Source organism: Onychomys torridus, chromosome 17 (assembly GCF_903995425.1).
Source record: "Onychomys torridus chromosome 17, mOncTor1.1, whole genome shotgun sequence".
Classification (NCBI taxonomy): domain Eukaryota; kingdom Metazoa; phylum Chordata; class Mammalia; order Rodentia; family Cricetidae; genus Onychomys; species Onychomys torridus.
The window spans coordinates 39,874,502-39,892,999 of record NC_050459.1 but is presented as its reverse complement, the minus strand read 5'-3'; the positions used below and the strand labels follow the sequence as shown (position 1 = coordinate 39,892,999).

Sequence of the window (18,498 nt, the reverse complement as noted above, 5' to 3'; positions counted from 1 at the left end):
GAACTCCAAGGCGACTGTGGTCGTGGTGCAAGGAGGCACGGGCCTTGGAACTGGACCTCAGAGGCCAACTGTGACCACAGGACAAGGAGGCACAGCGGCTGCTCAGGCTGACAGTGGAAATGCTGTGTTGTCCAGTGGTACTAGTTGTGTGGGCGGGCAGAATGCTAGAATCATGGAATCATGGCAGCTTCCACCAAGATTTTTAAGGAAATCTTGGGAACCAGGCAATGTGTATAAGCATCAGATGTGCTGCAGGGAGCCTGAGAGGTCTGTAGATGAAGCGCGGAAGGTGAAGACTAAGTTACAATCGAGGTCCAGGATGTCGGCAAGGACAAGAACATAGGCCGTCTGTGGAGGAAAGCTGTAGGCAGAGAACAGGGCCATGCCAGGACGGAGGCTGCGTGTGTCACGTGTGGTGAGGAGAGGCGCTTCCCAAGCTCACTGGAGCGCACACATCATGGCAACATGTGCCTCTCACGCCGGACACAGAACTACAGGATGCGATGCTTGCCCGGCTGGCTTCGGGCCTTGCTTTGGTCCTACACACACTCACTCTCTCTCCTCTCTCTCTCTCTCTCTCTCTCTCTCTCTCTCTCTCTCTCTCTCTCTCTTTCTCTTCCTCCCTCTCTCTCTCTCTCTCTCTTTCTCTTCCTCCCTCCCTCCCTCCCTCTCTCTCTCTCTCTCTCTTTCTCTTCCTCCCTCCCTCCCTCTCTCTCTCTCTCTCTCTCTCTCTCTCTCTCTCTCTCTCTCTCTGTCACACACACACACACACACACACACACACACACACACACACACACACGCCCCTTGCCAAGCCACCATCCCCCCTTTAGAGTAGCAGTGCTTACCCTGTGTCCTTGTATGTTGGAAGTGTATGGTTTGTGTATTTTCTAGGAGCTTGGAGCGAAAAGACTGCTTTGGATCTGAGCAAAGATTCTGGATGCAGACTTTGGGACAGTGACGGAAGAGGGCTGTGGGACTCTGAGTTGGACTAAATATATATTACGTTAGGAGATGGTCATTAGCTCCCGGGGCCCAGAGGTAGAATGCTATGGTCTGAATCTGGAATGCTGCCTCACAGGCCCATGCTTTGACTCTGTGTTCTCTGGCTAGTCCCTCTATTTAAGAGAGGCTGTGGGACCTTTCGACGGTGGGGCCTAGTAGACAGCTGTGGGTGATGGTGTGGGTGTTTTAAGGTGTACCTTGCCCCTTGGTTCTGGCTGGCTCTCTGCTTCCTGTCTGTGGAGACACAAACAGGAACTTCTCCAGCCACCATGAACTTGAGTGCTCCACAGGCCTTCCCGCTGTGAAGATGGAAACCTGTGAAACTGTGAAGCCACAGTCTCTTCTTCCCTCAGGAAGTCGCCTCAGGTGTCGTGACCACGGCAGTGCAGAAGTAACTAACACATCTTGTCTTTGAGTGACCAAAGACTCCAAGGAATATTGGCCAATCTAAAGAAAACCAGAAGTCAACAAGGACAGACAAGGGTAGGCCTGGACCCTGAGGGCCACAGGCTTAATAGGTTGTCTTTGTTAGAAATAAGTTCTAGATCTCAAAGAAAGAGACCATCATCCCAACTGGAGTGTCTGGACCAGGAGGTCACACTCAGAAGAGTGAACACGAACACACACACACACACACACACACACACACACACACACACACACATACACACATGAAATGCACTTGGGGGTGGGGACCTCATAGTCTCATTTGATTGGCTGGTCCATCTTAAGGTCATAAAATTCCTGGAATGCAGCAAGAGGCCTTTGTGTACACCAAGATTTACCAGTTGGGGGAAAGGGATTAAAAATTTTCATGAAAGTTTTAAAAGGTGGGAAAGACAGAAAGTTTTATAGCATTTAATAGAAAAGACCCATACTTAATATTTCCTACATCTTAGAGACCAGGTCTACAAAATATGGACTGGGGGACAACTGCCATTTGCTGGGAAGCGGAGTGAAGTAGGCTGAACCTGAAACTCTGAGGCTGTGACCCAGCAATCAGGCTTCAACAATACTGTCAAGAGATCCTCAGCCAGCCCTACAGTCTGAGAAGCAGGATTCCAGGGACAAGTCCCAAGCTGGGGAGTGGTGAGACCAGAGAGAAATCTACCTCAGTGTGTCGCAAGGGCTGTGGGAGAGAGAAAAGGATTTATGTGGGCTCAGTCTCGGGCAGTGGCCTGGGGATGGGGCAAGGGCAGCCATGCCACGAGCCACATGAAATCTGTCATTTAACAGAAAAAAGGGAAGAATTGAGGCATGAAGAATCACAGCTCCGAGTCCATGGGGTTTAGCTAGATAGTGATGACCATAACCCTCAAGATAGGATGACCCTCTCGGTCTGCTTCCCAACTCTTCAAAAACTGCTCTAGAGGGTCACTGTAGAACAAAGCCTTAGCTAAATAGTTCTTTAGTTAGGCTTAGGCTCTTGGAAAGAAGGAGGCAAAGCTATCCGACCAAACCTGAGGAAGTTAATTTTACTCCTAGTAAAGCCAACATCTTGACACCATAGCCCAAGGACAAGGTGTTGATTATTGGTCTAATTATAAGAGCTAAACTAATTGGCAAAGGCTTGGAAAGGAAGCAGTAAGGAGATGCCAAGGAAGAGGTATGAACTAGAGGGGACAGGTGGAACTGGGCCAGAGGTCCCCCTGTCACTCAGTTGACACTGTCACTCAGCTCTGGAGAAGAGGGCAGTGAAATGGGGGAGAGGCGCTAGGCGACACCAAGTGCCATGCTTTGAAATCTGTTCTAGGGATGATCACAGATTCCCCTAAAAGGATCATCACCGTGGATGGGCGGGAGTTTTCCCATTCTTCCTGAATAAAAATGCTCTATGTAAGGACTGGGCATTCATCACCCGAGTTATACAAACCGACAGCAAGAAAGACTGCATTCTGCAGGCTGACAGCTGGAGCCCAGAGTGCCCAGATGTGCCACAACACGGAGCCTTTAATTACTAGGTTGTCCAAGTCCACAGAAACGGTTCTAGGAACGGCTGCTACTGAAATGGAGAACGTCTTAAGTGCAGCCTTCCGATATAACCTGCAGAAAGAAGGTTGGCTGGGGCGTAGGCTGTGCTCAAGAGATAGCTACCAGTATTCTCCAACATCGACAGGCTTTAGGATCTGTTTTTCTACACACTGAATTAGTAAGTGCAGTTGAGGTTGAATTAGGCTACATTAGAAAGTAAAAACTCAAATTGCCCCTGAGGGTAGGAATTGGGAAAGGCAGGGATAGGAAAACAGGGAGCATCTATGTCTTAGGAAGTTCAGGAGACTAAAGCTCTTGCCAGTATTTGACGAACAGGAATCCATGGTGGTGAGTTATTCTGGCCTATCTTGATATAAAGTATAGCAACTGATGTCCCCGAGGAGTTCCTAGAAGTAAAGGGGTCCAACTTGACATTGTAGCCTCGCTAATCTCAAGCTATGAAATGGGTAGCTACAGGAACTGTCCTGGTGGTGAAGGGCGGCACCTCTGCTCCCTTCCGGAGTCCGCTTCTCCCAGCACGGCACCTGACATCTGCCACTTGACTGACAAGCCACTTCCCTGCAGCCCACCACCACACACTTCTTTTCAAAAGTCTGGATGAAACTGCTCTTCAGCGACACTAGATGTTGACATAAAGGAGGTCTCTTCGAGGCCAGCCTGCGTGAGGCACCCCACACTCAGTGACCTCTCTACGGATAATAGACAAATTAACAACACCCCTAAACTGTCTCAGTGGGTACAGGGCAGAGGCTGCAGGGCAGGGGTCATGCTGACTGTTGAACTTGATAACAACCCTGGTTCTGCACTCCCACAGGCAAAGACAGTGTAATTGTCATCACCGGTTGGTGCTGGATTTCCACTAGTGGAGGGAGAATGTGTGGGGCCTCTCAAGGCCAGCCACCTCTCATCAAGGACAGGCTTGCTGACTGGGTCCCTCCTCACTTCCCTGTTTACAAGGCAGTGAAGCGGAGCTTCCTATCCAGCTAGCCTGGTGAAGGGTTCTGCAAGCAGACTCCTCCAGACTTGCCCACCTATCATTCCCCTTCATGCTTCAGAGGACAGCGTCCCGAGAAACACCACCCTCTAATTCTCAAAGCCCTTGGCACTTTCTAAATCTAGTTAATTCTCTAACTCTTGCTAATTTCCTGTGCTGTCCACTATCCTAATCAGAGGATTTGTTTAGGAGAAATTGTGTGTGTGTGTGTGTGTGTGTGTGTGTGTGTGTGTGTGTAGCACATGAAAAAAATATCACTAGGAAAAATCTCAGCATATACTGCTCTGGAAAAAGGAGAAGGCTGTCTATAAAGTTTTTCCCCAGCCCTGTAGAACACACAAGGCACTAGGTGTCACCTCTGCCTGGCCTAAAGGGGCCACAGCTCCAAGTCCTACATTATATGATCCCACCTCTCGGATGTTAGTGCTCGGTAGGAACTTTTTGCAGGAAGCACAGAGTGGTGACAAAATTGTCTTTTTTTTTCACTTGGGACTTGTTGGTCTCATTTGGGAGGGTATTTTAAAACTCAAGTAAATATTACAGAAATCCTATCTGTCACTTCTATGAACACACATCTCTTGTGTAGTGAGGCAGGTCAAACTCACATGTGTTTTCAGAACGGGTTTAACATATTCCTATGCAATCAACCCTTGCTTTTCTTGGGTATGGAGAACTCAATAACATACCAATATGCAGATATATTACATACTATATAAATTGTTATTTTGGGCTTATTTATTTATTTTTATGTATGAGTGCACACAGATAGCTATGAGCCACCATGTGGATGCTGGGAACTGAACCCGAGTCCTCTGTAAGAACCAAGTACTCTTAACCACTGGGCCATCTCTCCAGATGCAGCATATGGTTTTTTAAGACTAATAATCAACTTCTCTCTTTCCTTAAATTCCTAAGACACCTGCTTAAACCTTCTGCAGCCTGGTGTTGGTGTGAAGACCAGAGCTCTGCCCCGACTTCCCAGGAATCCCTGCCTTGACCTCCAGTGCCCCAGACCACTGCCACCGCTCATTACCAGCACGACACTTCCTCCTCTCAGGCAGTTCAAAGCCCCAGGCACCTGCATCATCGTTCCAAAGTCAGCAGACTGCTCACAGGAACACCTTATACTTAGGTTCCAAGAGGGTAAGTGTAGTAAGACAGTAATATTCAGAAAGGTTTCATAATTTATCAGAAAGCCTGTTAAGTTTTGGAAAAGGTGATGAAGTTACCGAAAGGCATGAAATGTCTGCAAACTTCCAGAAGACTCTCTGAACAGAAGCACCCTGAATATGCTTTCTTTCTTTCCCTCTAATCCCCACTGACCTGTGAGGACTGCCAGCTAAAGACATTCTCGGACGCTGAAAAGCCCTTTCAGGAAAATGTGTTCAGGAATTCTCTGAGTTGGTAGAAGCACGACTGTGAGGGCAAACATTGGCTCCTCTTTATTTAACCACCTGGACAATTACCTTTCGATCAAGACCAAAAGAGACCGTGGGAAACAGTGACCAGGACCCTGCAGGGACAAACGGTAGGTGGATGCAAGTGGCTGCTTTCAGGACTCTCGTGAAAATGGTGGATTTCAAAGACCGTTTCATCATACCAGCAGGTGCTTCTGAAGCATCATGGGGACTTCCAGTCCTACACATGTCTACCGATTGCTCTCTGGCCTAACAGCTTCACAGAGTTGAGAAGTAGTGTTCATCTACAAATGGCTACAAAGCAGCATTTATGATGTCATGTTTATAAATAGCTGCAGAGATAACCACATCCTACCGTGGTCCCTAATATCGCTCAGCACTCAACTGCTACTTCCCCTTCGGTGAAAAAATCTTTAGTCCCCATCTTACAACCAAGGGGCTGGGGCGTTTCCGCAGACCTCCGGGCTCGTGTGGGAGACAGCCGCGGACACTGTCGTCCACCCTCATTCCACAGCAGCCTGCGCTCAGGGCTGTTGCCAGCTCTCCACCTCCCAGCAGCACTGGGTGCTGCCCACTTCCACCAGAGCTCCCTGGCTCAGAGCTGGTCATAGGGTTTCAAGTCCGAAAGGGCACAGCCATTCTCTGAGATTTCACCATCATTACCTTACAGGTCTGCACTGGTTTTATTGCCATGAGTCTGATGTGAGTAAGTCTTCAAAGATTGATTTATTTATTATGTATACCGCATGGATGACTGCAGGCCAGAAGAGGGCGCCAGATCTCATTACAGATGGTTGTGAGCCACCATGTGGATGCTGGGAATTGAACTCAGGACCTCTGGAAGAGCAGCCAGTGCTCTTAGCCTCTCAGCCATCTCTCCAGCCTGCAAGTCTTCATAAGAATGTATCTCTTGTGTGAGTGGGCCTTTGCACATACGCATGGGTAAAGATGGAGTATGTGGAAGACTACTCATAGATATGTCTAAATATGGACCAGGACAGCTGGTCCTTGCTGCAGTGTGCACATGAGCTCTGACTTTAAGAATGGCAAGCCGGGTAGTGGTGGTACACATCTTTAATCCCAGCACTCGGGAGGCAGAGGCAGGCGGATCTCTGAGTTGGAGGCCAGCCTGGTCTACAGAGTGGCTTCCGGGACAGCCAGGGCTACCCAGAGTAACCGTGTCTCAAGCAAACAAATGGCACTTGACCTCTGCCACAGAGAGAAGGGCCCGAGCAGTCCCTCTCACGGCCAGAGGTTTCACAAGGACAGAGGCCTGCCCTGCCTGGTGATGTGTCCATCATGGGGCAGAAGCTCGAGGACCTGTCGAACAGATGCAAGTCTGACAACTGGATTCAGCAAGTGGAGGAGGGCTCCGGCCAAGCCACAGCCTCCGCATCAGACTTTCTGGAGGATACGATTAACATGCTAAGAAGAGTCACTAGTCACATGCAGCCCAACGTATGAACGTGTAAGTTCCAACCGTTCACCTATGAGGGTCACCAGCTGGCATGCACCCCACACATCGTATCCTTTACTCTGAAGCCAAGTCACCCAACTTGGAAACCAGATGAGTTATACCCAGGGGGCTGGTGCTGCATTTGAGAAGCTATGAATCCAAACTTGAACCCCCATCTACTCACAAGCTTAGGCACCGAGTCTGCTATAGCCCATGGTTTAGTCACCAGAAGCAAATTCTACCCTAAATTCTGATAGTCCAAAAATTGCTTTAGATAGGCTAAGGACTTATTAGGTGTAAATTCTTATTTGTTCCGATTTATTCATTTCCATAACTGGAGAAAACACAAACACGTGTTTCCTGAAGTTCTTTATGACCTAGTGGTCGTCACAAGCCTTTCTAAACCAACTTGACAGGAAGCCACACCTCTCTTTTCTCTCTACTGCCTCCTGTAGTAATTCCCATGGATCTCATCTGCTCTTCACAGCTGGTTATGTCCCAAATCCTTTGAGCCTCATAGGTGGGCACTCTGCCCCCATCCCTGTAGTAGCAAGCTCCACTCCAGCCACATCTCTGCCCAACCGCGGTCAAAGGTCAGGATGGACAGAACTGCTGGCATTTCACAGCTCCATGCCTTCCCAGGCTCTCCTGCGGACTCAAGCACCCGATTCTTAACTGTTTCTGATTCTACATCTACAGACTTTAGCCATCATTTCTTAACTTTATTGTTTGTTTTGTTTTGACAGGATCTTGCTATGTAGCCCAGCCTGCCCTCAAACTTATGATTTTCCTGTCTCAGTGCTAAAATTACAGGCCTACACATTCATTTTCAGAAAAGCCTCCTCCTGAGTCCCAAGGCTCCAGGCACTGATCTTTCAGATTTCCTGAACCCACTTAACCTTCTTTATCATAGTAGTCCATTCTCCTTCCCAGAGGTCTTGTTTTAACAAACTAACACCAAACATATCACAGGCCAGGCAGACGTATGTCTTCTAAGCAGTGCTAGGCAGGGACTTTACTTATGTTTCTTAGACGTAAAATGTGGAGGTTAGAAAAGACAGATGATGCCGGGCGGTGGTGGCTCACGCCTGTAATCCCAGCATTCGGGAGGCAGAGGTAGGTGGATCTCTGTGAGTTTGAGGCCAGCCTGGTCTACAGAGTGAGTTCCAGGAGAGCCTCCAAAGCTACAGAGAAACCCTGTCTCGAAAAACCAAAAAAGAAAGAAAGAAAGAAAAAAAGAAAGAAAGAAAGGAAGGAAGGAAGGAAGGAAGGAAGGAAGGAAGGAAAAGCAAGAAAGGAAGGAAGGAAATAAAGAGAAAGAAAGAAAGGAAGGAAGGAAGGAAGGAAGGAAGGAAGGAAGGAAGGAAGGAAGGAAAAAGAAAGGAAGGAAGGAAGGAAGGAAGGAAGGAAGGAAGGAAGGAAGGAAGGAAGGAAGGAAGGACGGACAGATGACTATGTCAGGGCTGTCAAGTCTATATCTTCCAGGTCCTTCTTGTCAGGTCCAAAGGAAACTCCATTTCCCCAAACTCTGGTGGTTAGACAAAACCCGCCATATCTGAGGAGCTTGTGAAGCTGGTTCTCTCAACCAAAGCAGCCATTCCCCATATCACAGGCAGAAGGGGACAATTGGCTGTCTGCGGTGTCTGTGTGCACAGCAAAGCGCACGCTGGCCCCCAGGCTCCCTCAGTGCCACGATACCTGTCACACATTTCAGAGTCCAGCCTGGCATCCTGGCTCTTCTCACCTCCCCCTACCCCAAACTTCTCCAGCTCATGGGCTCCCTCTCCACAGCTACTCACTCTCCTTATAACCCTGCCAGTTCCGCTACGTTTTCCGCCGTCCTCTCTTGGCCCCCTCTTGCCCTCTCTGGGTCTTCCCCCCCACGCTCTTCTCTCATTGCCAGGCCCAGTCTGCTGCCCATGTTCAGCCTGCTACTTTTCTTCTCTGCTCTGACTCTTCCAAATGTCTCTGGCGGTTCTCTCCTTCATAGCTACAATTTAAAAAAACGTTTCCATGAACCGTTCCTTAGAGCGGCCATGTCCTCAGTTTATAAACTTCTCAGCCTCAACATCTCTTAATGTTTCTCTTAACTGCAGGCAGGCCCCAGGGACCTAACCAATCAACACAGGTTTCAAGTCACCATCACCGCTGTGAACAGCATCTTTACTAAGGGAAGGTGAGGAATTCAAACTCAGCAAGCGAGGGCAGGCAGAGAAAATAAGAGCTCTTGTATATCAAGTATGGAAGGAGTTTAAAACAAAACAAAACAGAAACCCCAAAACCTGTTTTTATGCTGTTCAAAGTCATGGAGCAGCGGAAGCATCAATCTGCAGCAGGTGGGTGTTCCTCCTAGCCGCAAGGGACAGGCTGGCCTTTAGGTAACCAAGGCTCCCAGGTGAGCTGCAACCACACACTCTGGGACAGGGCTCTTGAAATAGAGCCTGATTAAACCATCCTCAAACTTTCAAGATCCTGGCGCCAAGCCCGGCCACCTTCCAGAGCTGCACGGCCTTTTCTGACGGGTCCACAGAGATATATACTCACACTCACTCTAGTGCCCTGAGTCGTCATAGGAAACCTTAAGATGTAACTCGCACCAAAGCCCTGGGTTGGTACTGTACAGCTAGAGTGGGCGGAGAAGAGAAGCATCCAAACCAAAGTGTGGACTCCTCATCTTCACATCCATGTAAAGTTTAGAGAAAAGGAAGCGACAGAAAGTGCGTGAGCTGGGGAAGAGCAGGTAAGGACCGGATGGCAGGTGACTAGCAAGTGTTACTCACTTGCTTTCAAAGCATGAACGATACAACAGCCCTTGTCTTGAGAGGTAGCTCCGAACAGTTGCCAGGTGTCAGGAACACCTTAAGAAATCAGTGGTGTTTGTCCTTCTTGCTAACAGAGGTTCATAGAACAATGCTCCCTATGATGTGTCTAGAACTACCGAGTATATAACTCCCTATAATGAGTCTATAACTATAGACTCAACTATGTTTAAACTTCAAATTTTATATTTCAATTTTTAAAAAGCAAAGCAAGTCCATTATGCCTAAGATCACTGAATTCTGAAACTCAGATCTAAATCTATTTCTTATAAACAAAGAGAAGAATCAGAACTCCTATATACTGAACAGTAAAATTATAATTTTAGTGTTCTGTTTATCTGTAATTTTAAACTGTTCTTCAGAGAACATGTGTAATTATTTTAATAAGGGACAATCACTTCATGCTAAGATGGAACTTTACACACTGAGGGCTGGAGAGACAGCTCAGTGGTTAAGAGCATTTTCTGCTCTTTCAGAGGACCCGGGTTCAGTTCCCACACGCACCTGGCAGCTCACAACCACCTACAACTCCAGTCCCAGATATGACATCATCTTTTGGCCTCTGAGAGCATCTACATGCAATATGGTATGCATGACACACACTCATACATGTAATAAAAATATAAATAAATCTTAAAAAAAAACACAAACCACATTGCAAGTGTCCCCACTGATGCAATGTCTCCTCTAGTGAGAACTGGGCATTGCCAAGAGTTGCTGCTGAATTACTGGTGTCTAAACTGTACCTGTCACCTACCCTCTTGACAGTGACAACCACCATACCAGGTGTCGTGCAGAAGAGAAGGAATACCAGAGTCACACCAACTCTAGGAAAAGTTGAACCTCCTCATTGGAGTGTGGAAAGCTGGGTGGGACACCATCTCCTCCCCGTGGAAATGAAGCAGAGAGCCTAGCTTTCTCAGACAGCCCTTGCCTGTGTCTGTCACAAATTACCGACATATGTGGTATATTTTAAGAACTTCATATTAGCGAATCCCAGGACTTATTTAAAACAAAACCCCCCAAATTAGCATCACAAAACTATAGTCTAGCCAGGGCTTTCTGTGGAGGGGCACACTCGTCTGCCACAGCAACCAACTGGGGGAAAGGTAAGGGGACCTTTCACCTCTCCATCCAAAAGCAGCAAAGGCCTGTGTTTCCCAACTTCTTTCTGTGTTGAAAGTGACAAAATACTGACAGCTAGTTCTGACCAGAGCAGAGGAGAGCGAGCAGCTGTGCAGGGGAGGGTGTGTGAAGAGTCAAAGCACCCTGAGGACTTGGCTTCTCGGCCTTGTCAATCACTTGCCTGTTCTGTGAAATTTGGGAAGAGATCAAGAGGAGGACACAGAAGTGTTAGGGAAGGGTATTCAGAGGAGGAGGGTCTAGAGGTTTCTTACACCATCCCGCCCACTATTCCTTATCCCATTCACCAGCTTTCACATTCATGGCTACTTCATGGCCTTCCGTTTGCCCGGGGCCACAGACAGCATGGGGCTCACAGTGCAAGCATAGATGCCTCTTGAGTGCTGGCTCCTTGTGCCCTAGCCTAAACACTGCAGCCATGATATTCTCTTAAGGGCCGATTATAGCCTCCACCTGAGTCAAGCCACAGCATCCCTACCTCACATTTTCCATCCCCATGCCCTGCCCCGTAATTTGTGTTTACTACCAACAACTTCTCTTAAAAACTGTCCTCAAAGACATATCAGCGAAGTTAAAACTAATCAGGGAACATAAAGAGAAAGCCCACAAGACAGGCCAGGCCCCCACTTACCGCTACTTCCACAGACTGCATGGAAAGGTCACATGGTGGCTTGAGAGCCTTGGGTCTTGTGGCATACCAGAAAGTGGTAAGTGCCGCAAAAGCTCCAAAGCCCATGAGTGTGTTGGTTGGAAGAGTGCGCACATACTGCCGGATGTCAATCAGCTCTGGCATCCGGAAGTACCGGAATAATTCATGGACTTCCATGGTCCTGTGTTGGTGGCTCCTTAGGCAGAATTCTGTTAGAAGAGAAAAGATGCCATGTTCAGGCCAGGGAGCAGGACACGCCTCCAGAATTCCCACAGACCAACCCCTAGTGCCGTGGCTTGCTGCTCAACCCAGGCATGAAACCCAGAGTCGCATGGTCCAGGTCTTTCCCCTCAGACAAATTTCATTTTTATAGTAACGTTTGAGTCATTTACTTTTGTTCTCTCTCTCCATGCTGTTGTATATTATAACAAAGTTTTCATTAGCCACTTTAAACTTCAAGAATTCTTGAAGCCATGCAATGCTCAAGTGATTCAGAAAAGGAGGAAATGGCATCTTTGTTCCCTTCCACTCAGCCCTCACTGTCAAGGCTACCATGGATAGTATGAGTGAAGGAGAGTAAACAAGCCCAAACCTCCTAAGGGTCAGGAGGAGCTGCTCCTGCCAGGAGATTCCAGAACAAGTTTCCCAACTGGTAAAACAGACCAGCCTCAATTTCAACATGTCTCTCAGCTCCCCAGCACAAGTGGTTATAAATGTCAGGAGATCCATAATCAGCTGTTCTAATCAGATCACTTTCTTTTATATTCCCCAAGGTATTACACCTAAACTGAATAAATAAATCAGTGCACATAAACTTGAAAACAAATACCAGAAGTCTCGTGAGGGGTTATGGAATTGTATTTGAGAGACAGGCAAAACGGTATTGAAGACTGTACTCTGGAACCAAGGCTGGCCTTTGTGCTTTCCCGGCTGTGTGAATAGCTTCTTTTGCCTTGCTGAACCTTGGTTTGTGTCTCTGTAAACGGAGATGGAAACGGTACCCATTCCAGAGAGCTTTCAGTACTACTGAAGGATTCCCATCAACAGCTGAGGATGGGACCACACACAAGAAATTACTCAATAAATGTTAGATGATATTACCATTTCCTCCACCAAAGCTCTCTGATGAGTCCTGAGCTCAGAATACTAAGTTACTGTGGTACTAAAAGTGCTTAGCTACATTTTACAGAGCCCAAAGAAGCAGCCAAGATACACAGAAGGAAATTCGGTGTACATTAATATATGCCAAAGCCCCGAATTGCATCTTCTAAGCAATTTATGTAGAGACTGGTCTAAAATAATTAAGTGTGCACTAGAGAGCAAGAACAGTCCTGATTTAAAAGCTTATGAATAATGGGCTATGTGCCTCAAGGCTGGCACAAAGCAAAGGAAGAAAGAAGAAATGAACCGGGAGACTGTACTTCTCTCCACAGCACCCAACAAGTGTTCGCTCTGCCACTGAAGTTCAGACAGCACACATTCCTTTGAAAGCCAGGTCACAAGACTGGAAATACCTTTTTGAAATACAGAAGCCATCCTTTTAAATCAAATCTACACGATTATGCTATGTCGTCCCCCCCCCCAGAGTAACAGAATATCAAGCTACTTGCTTTTCTGAACCAAGAATGTGACAGGACCCCACATAATAACACATTTGCTCAGCTTGTTCAGGCCTGTGCTATCATGGCTCAGGGCAAGAGTAGTCATGTACACCCAAACACACACACACACATACACACACACACACACACACACACACACACACACACACGCACACCTCAAGGTTAACATGATAACAGAAAGAACAGATAGGCAAGTGTCTTCGGATTTTAGCTCTGGAAAGAAGGCAGCCGTGCCTACTCACCATCTGTGCCATGGACAGCTGACTGCTAGGTGATACACCACGGCAGAATCAGAAAAGGGCAGGGAGGGTGGGGGGGGGGGGGGGGCCAGGGCAGCTCAGCGGGTGCTTACCAGGCCTGCCAAGGTCTTTCAGGGCATTAGTCACATGCCGAGTCCTGCCCTGCTGCCCACTGGGCTAAAGGTAACTAGCAGACAAAATCCATACTTGACTTCTCAGGGGAACAGAGGGTGGAGGATGGGCCAATGAGCAGCTGGGAGTAGAGTCACCCCACTGCTCCACCCATGGGCAGGGACCAGCATCAGTGACGGCTGCTGCCAGGGACAGTTCTTCAAACAGACACTGTTTTCATTTTGCTCAGCTTCCCATAAGAGGAGACAATGGGTAGGTTTCTTTTCAACCACTGACAGGAAGGCTAGGATACTGTGTGGTATGTCTAACCACCATGAGACAGCCCCGAGAGAGATACCAAAATATACTGGCAGAGTATTTGTTCTCAGTGTATTCATAGGAACTGGGCTCCCCCCACCATCCTCCTGCGGATCTGAGTGCTGAGAGGGTACCAAGCACTGGGCTGGGCAGGAGCTGGGAAGACGGTGCTAACGATCAAGTCAGCCACTCAATGGGTTAACTACGGAAGGAGGAAGAGATTGAAATGAGCAAAGCCCACTAAGCATCCAGAAGGGCCCTTCTGAGAACCAGAAGCCTACACCGAGGCTTCAAGGATAAGCAGAGAAAATCAGGTCTCATTGGCACCGGCACAAACAGTATTATAACTTGGCACACTTCTGATCTAACATGCCAACCTGCCTTGCTCCCCAACCGGTCTATTCCACTTGTCTTCATGGCCCTTCATCATTGTGAGTCTGAAGAGGCATTATCCACCCCTTGCATACACACCCATGGCCTCTACTTCCCTCAGTGTCTGGGGAGTAATTTTTATACCATCTAGATTGTGTGGATTTATAGGAGTTGAATATAGCAGAATTACATCCTTGAGTGAGGCTACCAATTCTTCTCTCAACAAATAGAGTCTCACACGAGAGGACTAACTTCTCTATTTTAAGCAGTGGCAGCCAAGATATAGAGTGCATTGAGCAAGGAAAGTTTAATAAGGCTGGGAAGAATAATGTTTTAAAAACCTTCTGAGACTTATATATTAATAGCATGTATGCAAGAACATCTTATTATGTGCTAATCTGTAACGCTAAGCATTTAAATCCAGCCAAATTGTGACATTTAGTGGGGGAATAATGACAAGCAATAGCCATTTAATCCATGCGAGGAGCCAGGTACCAATCTGCAGACCAGCTCTACCGTGTAAACTGGTAAGGCTACACACGGGAAGCTCTGCATGAAGAAGAGAATACATCATTGAGTTTGTCAAGAACAAACACTAAGCACTGATTGCATTAGAAACCTTTCTTCTTTCTACTTCAGTGCTGTTAAGGAAAAGGCAGTCAGCTATGTAAAATGTAGAGGTGGGCTTCCAGTCAAACAAAGACACTAGAATCAGCCGTTCTATGACGACAGATAGATACCATACCTAAGATTCAGCCCTTGATAGGTTTTTGAGCACTTCCTAATAAAGGACTAGAACTAAGAGACACATTGTGTTCTTAAGCCAACTGTATTCTGTTGGGAATTTTCTTGGATTTTTTTTTTTCAAAAGCAAATTTCCATATCGGCATCTAGCAGAGCATATAGCTCAGGCACATTCATCACACTGCTATCTGCTAATAACATGATTCAGTTGGCTTAAAGTCTTAGGAAGAAGACATATGTCTCAGTGTAGAGCATACAGACTTGCTGACGGCCAGCTGTTCCTTCAGCTACAGCCACTCCTGTGCACACCTGCTTACGGAAAGTGTGTGTGGAGCTGTGGAGCCATGGAGCCGTGGAGCTGGAGAGGCGGTTCAGCAGTGAGGAGCACTCGCTGCTCTTCTAGTGGACCTAAGTTCAGTTCCCAGCACCCACACTGGGCAGCTCACAACCACCTGCATCCCCAGCCCCACGGGACTTCAACTTGTTCTGGCCTGTGGCACCCACATGCACATAGCATACAGACGACAAACCTAGATATTTTTCAAAAGCATTTGTCCAGCTGGCTTGTTAGAAATGCCGCTTACACAAGAGTCAAAAAACCACAGAGTGACAGGAAACTAATAGTCGAGAAGAGCCTGTGACCTCAGCGAAGAACAAGAATGGAGGATGCCTCTAGGTACATGTGGGTAGACACAGGTAACAAGGGGGAACTGGATAGCAAGACCGTCGAAACCAGAAATGCCAGGACCCTTTGCCCAAGCTTTGAACGGAAGCATCATTTATCTGTACCTGGTGCTTCAGGGAGTTTTTCATCTTCTGCATCTCTCTAAGACATCACAGTAGTAAAATGACCCTGAGGAAAACCGGAGCCGGACACAGAAAAGGCTTCTCTGAGGTGTCTGTCAGAACAAGACACTAACCTGACTCTACACCAATTCACATGAGTAGCTCTTCCTCTCGGCTGACCCCTGACCTGCTCACTGAGAACATACACAGGGTGAACTGCACATGGACTCATGGTCTCCCTCAGCCCGCTCCAAGTTAGGAACTAACCTGACCTGCTCACTGAGAACATACACAGGGGGAGCTGCACATGGACTCACGGTCTCCCTCAGCCTGCTTGAAGTTAGGAACAAGAGGACAGGACAGAAGGGTCCTTTCAGCAGTAATATTGACTGGTGTTATGAGAACCCCAAACCTGAAATCCATCTGGACTCTTATGTCTTACATAAATGCTTCCATCGATCCTGTCTCCCTGGTCTCTGCACATGTAGGTTCACCTCTGTGTTTGCATCATAAAACAACAACAACAACAACAACAACAACAAAACCCCGTAGCTCAGAGCCGGAGGTGACCCACAAGGGCATCATTCTCCCTAGGGACACCTGAGGATGGACACACGCATGTGCAATTCTGCAAAGTAGCATTCTTTTACTTACAGCAGCATTTTAGTCTCTCCTTGTGATCTAGATCCTTGGGTGTTTCTCTCTCTCTCTCCTTCCGACGTTCCTCGAGCTTCCATCAATCTGAGGAACAGCACTTGGATGGAATGCTTTGTGAGGAATGCAGACCTCAAACAAACCCACACAAATTGCACACTTGCCTAACAGCAGCAAACTGAGAAGTCCTGACATCTTTCCTTAATGCCGCAAGCCAAGCTGGCACACTGCTGCCGTTCCCTGCCCCACCTCCTCCCCCGGACACAAGAAGCTATTTACAGGGCTGAAAGTGCCCCTTTTGTCCTGCACTAGCTGGGCAGAGCTCAGGCCCCAGGAGGAACAAGAGGGTGGCAGCTAGGCCATTTGCTGGGCATTCAGTCTGCCATTCCAGAGTCACTGGAGTCATGCTCCTTAACCCAGTCTGGCAAACCACCTAAAGCTAGATTTGTTTAAACCATAGCCTAGGAACCAAAGAACAGTGGGGCTGCCCCTACCGGGGAGAAAGTACTGGGGACCAAACAGGAGAGGGGAGGCAGGGGCTGCTGCCCAAAACCAATGCCATGGGAATCTCCAACATGCTCACTTCTTTTGGCCCACATCATTAACCCAGAGGACCACTTGGGGAGTGGGTCTGACTCTGGGATCCTGTGCACAAAGACACCAGGGGATCCAGAGAATCCATCATTGCCACCTATCACTTTAGGGCTTTTCCTCTCAACCAATTATAATAGACCTTAGATCAATGGGGTTTTTTATTGTCATTTAAGTGACTGATCCTGTGGATTACCAAGTTAATTTCCATGAAGGTTTTTTTTTTTTTTTTTTTTTTTTTTGGGCTTTTCGAGACGGGGTTTCTCTGTAGCTTTGGAGCCTGTCCTGTAGACCAGGCTGGCCTGGAACTCACAGAGATCCTCCTGCCTCTGCCTCCCAAGTGCTGGGATTACAGGCGTGTGCCACCACTGCCCAACTTCCATGAAGATTTTTAAAGGAGAAACAAAGCAGAGATGTTTTGCTTTTAAAAACTTGATTTATTTTATGAAATACTGGAGTCAAGTTGAGTACTTCTATACTCAGACTTCTTGCCCATCCATCCTAAAGTTCTCAGAGGAAGAACTGAACACACAAAGCATTTAAAATAAAATATAATGAGGTACTACTTTTATCCACCAAGAGTAAGGTCATAATGGTAGCTTTAGGTCACAACTATCACATATGCAACACCCCAACAAAATATCCCAAATACATTAACTTAAAAAGATAAATTTTTAGGGATGCATATAGGACTGGTCAAATATCTGTTCATAATAATTTCCACATTCATTAAACTCATATATAGATAAGTCAAATGACAAACTAAATTACTTCAGAAATATTACCTAGGCTTGCTTATCCACCCATCCATCCATCCATCCATCCATCCATCCATCCATCCATCCATCCATCCACCTACCTACATACATACCTATCTACCTACCTATCTATTATCTATCATACAAGATTTTGCTATATAGCCTAGGCTGGCCTTAATCTTCCTGCCTCAGCTTCCCTAGTAGAGTTCTAGAACTTCAGAACTATACCACTTCAGACCACCTTTTCGAGCGCCACAGTTTTCTGTGAAGTATCTTCATATTCTTCCCTTTCATTTAACTTAAGTTGAATCATTTGTCAAATCACGTATGCATTTATCACTAAACACAATCCCCCCAGGTTACAGGAACACATTTGATTATGAATCCATATTTATAACCTTGATATTGCTTTTTAAAGTGACTTTCAAGTGTCTTAGAGCAATAGTCAACATTTCTCTTTGGAAGGTCAAGCACCAATAAGTAATTAGCTAGCTTGTGTTATTTTTCTTTGCATTACAAAAAGTCCATCAGTTATTTTACAAGGACCCAAGACTGAGTTCAGGACCAGGTGTTTGCTCTACCTGATGCTGCCCAAAAAGTGGCCGACAGTACCCCTCACCATATGAGAACACTGATGGGACTTTCAATGTGAAGGCCGAGTAAGGGACTGGAGAAGACTCTGCCCTGGCAATCAAGCACAAGAATGATTTCCTACTTCGAGAAATAATTAGACAAATTGAGAAGAACTCAGACCTGCTCTTGAGGACTTGGGGCACAAACACGGGAAGAGGACAAGGCAACAGAACAAGAGACAGTGGCACAGGCCT

The 18,498-nt window shown here is 47.0% G+C and overlaps 1 protein-coding gene across 6 annotated transcripts in view; it reads right to left on the bottom strand.

The window, feature by feature from the left end:
- Positions 1–18,498, bottom strand: part of Acsl1 (acyl-CoA synthetase long chain family member 1) — a 68,725-nt gene that overhangs the window by 35,239 nt on the left and 14,988 nt on the right. For 3 of the 6 annotated variants that reach the window (XM_036209506.1, XM_036209508.1, XM_036209507.1), the window contains exon 2: positions 11,459–11,685. In XM_036209506.1, the coding sequence (XP_036065399.1) occupies positions 11,459–11,653 (195 nt within the window). In that variant the 5' untranslated portion in view covers positions 11,654–11,685. Of the gene's footprint in view, positions 1–11,458; positions 11,686–13,340; positions 13,360–13,450; positions 13,514–16,322; positions 16,547–18,498 lie in introns of those variants that run through there. The other 3 variants (XM_036209505.1, XM_036209509.1, XM_036209510.1) reach the window with 3 other exon arrangements.